Source organism: Cynoglossus semilaevis, chromosome 13, assembly GCF_000523025.1.
Source record: "Cynoglossus semilaevis isolate Cse_v1.0 chromosome 13, Cse_v1.0, whole genome shotgun sequence".
Classification (NCBI taxonomy): domain Eukaryota; kingdom Metazoa; phylum Chordata; class Actinopteri; order Pleuronectiformes; family Cynoglossidae; genus Cynoglossus; species Cynoglossus semilaevis.
Window position 1 is genome coordinate 17,717,878 of NC_024319.1, and position 6,314 is coordinate 17,724,191.

Genomic DNA, 6,314 nt, shown 5'->3' on the forward strand with positions numbered 1-6,314 from the left:
AAATAACTTTTTCATTTGCCCCATCTATCTGCCCCTGACCCGCCCCCCCCCCGTTCAATTTTAGGACAATTGTGGCCCCTGAGTCAAAAAGTTTGCCCACGCCTGAGCTATCCTAAAGAACGCCTATTTACGTAGAAAGAAAAATCTATCAAATTGAATTGCAGTGTACAGTATATCGTTTTCTGTGCTTGTATTTAACAGCTGTTGAATAAAGCGCTTTGATTATTAGCGACTAAGGTTTTTTGCGATTATGTTACACGATGAGCCACGTCCTCCTGCAATATTAAACACAAATATATATCAATAAAGAATAATCATAAAAAAAAACCATGTTGCTTATTTTTTTGTTTGTTGAGTGATAAAATACATAACTGTGAGGGAAGAATATGTACTGGACATAAAATAGTAACAGATGGATCTTTATTAAACATGAAGGAAAAGAGAAACTGAACACCTGAGTGGATGAAACGGTGGATAAACTGTTATTGTTGTCATGTTATCTGTGTTGTTGATGTTAAAATTCTATGCATAGACAACAGTATACTATACATTATCACTATGGTATTACAATTTGACAGCTGTTCTCATGTATTTACGTACTGTATATACATGTATATGTGTACATATACATGTATATACACACACATATACATATCTAAACTGTTAAAGCAAGATAAAATAGCATTTAAAATGTCATCCTAACCAGAATAATACCCTATAGTGTCCATAATATTCCTAACCAATATATTATTATTATCATCATTATTATTATTCTATATATATAAATTAACAAGCATAGTATGAATATAGTACACACACATATATATGATTCTGTTCATTAAATACATGATCATATATATATAGAAATTAACAAGCATAATATGAATATAGTACACACACACATAAATATATATACATATATTTTTAAATATATGTATATATATTTATATATATATGTGTATATTATATATATATTCAGGTATTAGATGACTAACATTTAGTAAATGTATAAATATATTTTAAAAGGCATAGTCTGAATGTAGTTTATATGATGACAGACAGGGCCAGAATATAGGGAAATTACTTTTTGCACATTCAATGTCTTCCTAAGGGTTGTCTGTTTATAGCTATTCAAAAATAGGCACAGAATTAAAGGAAGCTCAAGGTGTATGTCCTTTGTTTTGGAACTCACTGCTAATTTTGCTTACCATTTTCAGTTTTAAACCTGTCCACCAGGTGGCGTCTGAAATTCCACCGTGTCACCTTAACAAGGAAGTGGCCTTACCTGTCCAACCAGCCCTGCACCTGCAGTTGGTAAGACACGCCTCTTTCATCTGTGTGTGTAACCCACTCCCTGTCACAGAAACACAGACACACGAGCTCACCCTGCACGTAGACTCCGCCCTTTCTGAGGAAGCAACCTGGATACTCGCGTACTGTTCAAACAAACCAGCGTCTGTGAAGGACAGGACAGGGCTGGTGGCTGCACTTTCGTGTCTGTCCTCACTCTTGTTGCTATGTCTTCCCCCCGGAGTTTGGCCTTCTGATAATTGTTCTCGGCTGTTCTCGATTCGGTGCCACTTTAGAGACCGTCGACACGAGAGAGAGAGAGAGACATCCTTAAATGTTGAATGGACAGACCATGGGGTCAGACGAGGCCTACAACTTTGTCTTCAAAGGTAAGTGCATGTGTCACTGTTTGCAGCAAATATTTGCTGGTACATATTTACGTTGTAAGGGGTTCAAAAGCGCGTGATTCTGCCAATGGATTTGTCCCTGATATTGTAATCTTTTCTTTTCTTATAAACCCAACAATCAGCAGATCAAAAAGATACACTTTTTGAATCAATCATTTATTACAATTTGCAGCATTGCGTTAAGTGATTTGTTTAGCAATGTGCTACATTAGCATATTGCTAAACATGAACATGGGCAGCAGATAAACAGAGCCCACGCAAAAGGGCATCTGGACCAATAGGGACTGCGAGGCAACACTGCCGGCCTGTAATGGAAACACCACTCACTGCCCAATGACCTCAAGCCATTATCAGGCAGGGGTTTGTTATCATTATCATCAGGCATAAGACATTGGCTTTTCAAAATGGAACATGGAAGTTGGATGTCCCTGACAACACCCAGCCTATTGGAAGTGTTAGCGGAAGAGCACATAGAAGTCTTTGTGGACATTCTCAACTCCCCACACCCGCCTCCAGCCAAGCAGTTATTTCTAGTTAGTGCCTCTTAACCCACTTGTATTACGTTTCACTAACAATACAAAGTAGACCAGGGGGTCGGTAAACGGAGTGTTTTTTTAAATTATTTTCTGCAATGCCTCTTTTTCACGCCTCTTCGCCGCCAACTGAAATACTACCGAGCGCCTGGTAAAATGTATTTATTTATCTGTACAAACCACTGTATGAGTTCCTTTTTTTTTTAGCTAGGTTGAACAAGTAGCCCGCTCTGCTGCCATCTAGGGACTGGAGGCCCGATTATCGTTCAAGAATGAATAAAGTATACTGAAAGTCCTCTTGCGGCGCCCCACTATTGGGAGGGTGTCCCAATGTAGTGTAGTCAAGAGACATGCTGTCCGATAGGACAACCCGCCCTTGCGGCGGCGCCCCCCCTATTTGAGAAGCACTGGGTTAACTTAAGGAGGGTGTCCCAATGTAGTGTAGTCGAGAGACATGCTGTCCGATAGGACAACCCTGAAGCGTACGGTGGACTCATGGCATTTGAAGTTGAACCAGCATTGTGGCAGACATTCAGTTTGATAAAATGCCCAGTTGCATTTTCCAACCTATTAAGTACTGCTTGATTAAAAAAAAAAAATACAAAGAGCACAGTTGGAAAAAAAGGCATTTCTGCTAAATGCAAACAGACAAGAGTCTCTTCCTGTCTTCAAAGCGCTGTGTTTACATCACAACTGAAAGGCCTTTCTCTGGAGTGGGAACACGAAGTAGAGCTAGTGACTACATTTTTCAAACTGACTTTGTTGTTGTACTTTGTAGTCTGTTTATTTCTAGAAATATACTTATTCATATTGCACAGAAATTTATTTTAAAAAAAAAACATTCAGAATGATAGCATTTGAATGATAGCAAGCCTCCAGTCACTAGGTGGCAGCAACTCATACAGTGGTTTGTACAGATGAAAATCGAATGAATCCATTTTACATTGACTTTCGAACTTTCACGATTCACGAACGGCCTTCAGGAACAAATTAAGTTCGGAAACCGAGGTTCCACTGTATTATCTTTTTTTTTTTTTTTGGAGTTCACATATTCCAGAAGGAAGTGAACAAAACTGGACTGACTGAACAACTAGGCACAGCAAACACAGGGCAGACAGGGAAGTAAACAACAACAAGACATTGGGGAAAAGAGGTATTTTTTTTTACCCGAGGCACCAGGTGAGACATGTGAGACTAATCAACAGAGACGCACAGGGAAGAGAGACAGACAGAGGCAGAGAGAGACAGACTGACGTGACATTTAGGAAATGATCACCATATTACTATGTCTGTTTTCCTACAAGGAAATTACAAAAAAAAAAAAGACTTTTGTAAATGCCCAAGCAAAGACATGACTTGCCCTGCCATTTACCTGAAAAGCAATAATATATATATATATATATATATATATATATGTATATATATGTATATATATGTATGTATATGTATATATATGTATGTATATGTATATATATGTAATACATATATATATGTATATATATATACTGTAGTCTTCATTAATTCAGAAATGTACGGTTTACATTTGTTAAAAATTGTATACAAAATCTGTAAAAAAAAATACTGCGCCTCTCTTTGGAGTACGTTTTCAGTGAGCTCAGAGAAAATGCGTTTGCTGTGAGTCTGAAACCTGTGTTCTCATCTGTCCATTTCATTTAGAGAAGATCATTGTAAAAAAAATCTGCCACTTGTTTTTTTGGCCAATTTCTAAATGTCATGCAAGCTATATGTTATGAAAAAAAAAAACAAAAACAAAAAAAACCCTGAATGCTCTACACCACAAATCAAATCTGTCCTGATTAAACCACTCAGCCGTGTGAAGTCGGAGACTCCTGCCCTCCATCGCTATAGAAACCTGGCTCAGTGTTTACATAAGAAGTTACTCAGTAGAAGAAGATAAGACTAAGAACATTTTTTTACCTGACACACTAGAAAAAAATACAGCTGTAGCTGATCTGGCCTCATTGCTGGTTTAAGGAACTGGTTAAACATACTGGAATTTCGGAGCCAGGAGAAAACGACTTTGTGTTCAGAATATTTGAAGGAATAGCTTATCTTTTAACAGAATAGTTAGCCTTCGAATGTATCCTTGTCCTGAGCTCTTCTTATTGGATGGAAATAAATAACAAAAAAGTCCATGTTTCGCCCCCTAGTTTTCATGCAAATAAGTACCAAGTATATGAGAAAACATATCATGAACATGATTTGTAGGTGCATTTTTTTCACTTTCAAAATTCATCATCAAGCGAGCCGGATTGAATCCCCTAGTGGGCCGGTATTGGTCCGCGGGCCTTATGTTTGACACCCCTGCTCTAATGACAGTAACTAACCTCTCTATAGGCATAATTTGCATGTGTGATTGCAGTATTGTTTTTTTTGTTTTTTTACACACACCCATATTTGCACATTTTAGATGTAACTGTTTTAATACACCTCAAACGTGTCCATTTTATGCTAGCATAGCCAACTTCGGTCAGTTAGTGAGATTTATATTATTAGCAGATATATGCTAGCATTTTACACCTCCTCCAACCAATCGGCTTTTTGCCAGTCTCTTGTTAAACATTTACAGCATTGGACAAAATTGCTCTGTTACGTTTCAGTCATTTATTCCATCCGCGCCCCCCCCACTTTGGGAACCTCTGGTATAGAGTTAATTACTCAACCAGCACCTGTTAAGATATGCTCATGTTTTCCTATGGGAGTTCATTTTATGTCTTGTGTTGTGTCATGTCATGGTGGTCAAACTATAAACAAATAAATTACCGCAAGAATAAATTAAATATTACGGCTTGTGTAGTTGTTTCATACCACCATGTCTTTGAATTACATTTAGGATTTTCCCGCTAGTTGTTATATTGTAGCGTTTCAAATGTAATTTTGAATTCATTTCATATATATATATATCATCCTCAACTTAGCCTATGATATAAGCTAAAAAGAAATGTAACCAAACCATATAAAAAAGGGAAATTTGTTTTGGCCATAAACATAGTTCCATACCCTAAAACCTGACCGGCTTTTCAGGTTGTGGGTGCACATGATCGGATGGTTCCACCCACTCACTTATATCTTATTTCAGCTATCAGTGGGCCACACGGCAAATGATATTTTCTATTGTGTTAATCTACGAACTGTAAACGTACTGTTCACAACGGTTTCAAACGGTTAGCATTGTAAAATAACATCAATTCTTTTTTTTGTCCCAAAAAAAAAAAAAAAGTTCTTAATTTCAGATGTGATATACAGTAATTAAAACGCGAATGGTTAGCATTAGGACAATAAAAATCACTGTGCACTATTGGGTATTTGTCAGTAAAATGCCTTCGTTGTTTGTTTGTTTGTTTGTTTCTTTCTTCTGTTCAGTGGTATTGATCGGTGAATCTGGAGTTGGAAAGAGCAACCTTCTGTCCCGTTTTACCAAAAACGAGTTCAACCACGACACGCGCACCACGATTGGAGTCGAGTTCAGCACGAGGACGGTGCAGCTCGACACATTCACCATTAAGGCCCAGATCTGGGACACAGCAGGACTGGAACGATACCGGGCCATTACATCGGCGTGAGTCCTAAGAGTTGGTGGTTATGTCAAATGTGCAATTCGGAAACGCTCCTCTTTTTGTCGGACTTTACAACCCAGGGAACCGTATATGAGTGGAACTGAATAAAAAGTAATTTAATTCAGTTGTTGGCTTAGTGTTAATTGTGTATATAGTGAAATTAGTGTCAAATAATAGCAAGAATTGAGTCCTTTATTAAATTTACAGTGCGAGTCTTTGCGACCAACACAGGCTGCCACAGGAGGCACTGTTCTCCCTTTTCGTTTACGCACATGTACTCTGTCTTGCTGCGGCTGACCTTCATTCCTCTTCTTTCTAGTGCAAACCTCCACCTCTCTAGGTTCTCCTCTAGCTGCTGCCTACTCTCACTACAGATCACGATGTCATCTGCAAACAACATAGTCCATGGGGACTCCTGTCTGACCTCATCTGTCAATCTGTCCATCACCAAAGCAAACAAGAAGGGGCTCAGGGCCGATCCTTGATGTAGTCCCACCTCCACCTTG

General features: G+C 38.3%; 1 protein-coding gene across 1 annotated transcript in view; it reads left to right on the plus strand.

Moving 5' to 3' along the window:
* The first annotated feature begins 1,395 nt into the window (after positions 1–1,395).
* rab25b (RAB25, member RAS oncogene family b) overlaps positions 1,396–6,314 on the plus strand; it is a 7,189-nt gene continuing 2,270 nt past the window's right edge. Inside the window, exons 1-2 of the mRNA XM_008324018.2 lie at positions 1,396–1,679; positions 5,615–5,810. Of these exons, the coding sequence (XP_008322240.1) occupies positions 1,625–1,679; positions 5,615–5,810 (251 nt within the window). The 5' untranslated portion in view covers positions 1,396–1,624. The remainder of the gene's footprint in view (positions 1,680–5,614; positions 5,811–6,314) is intronic.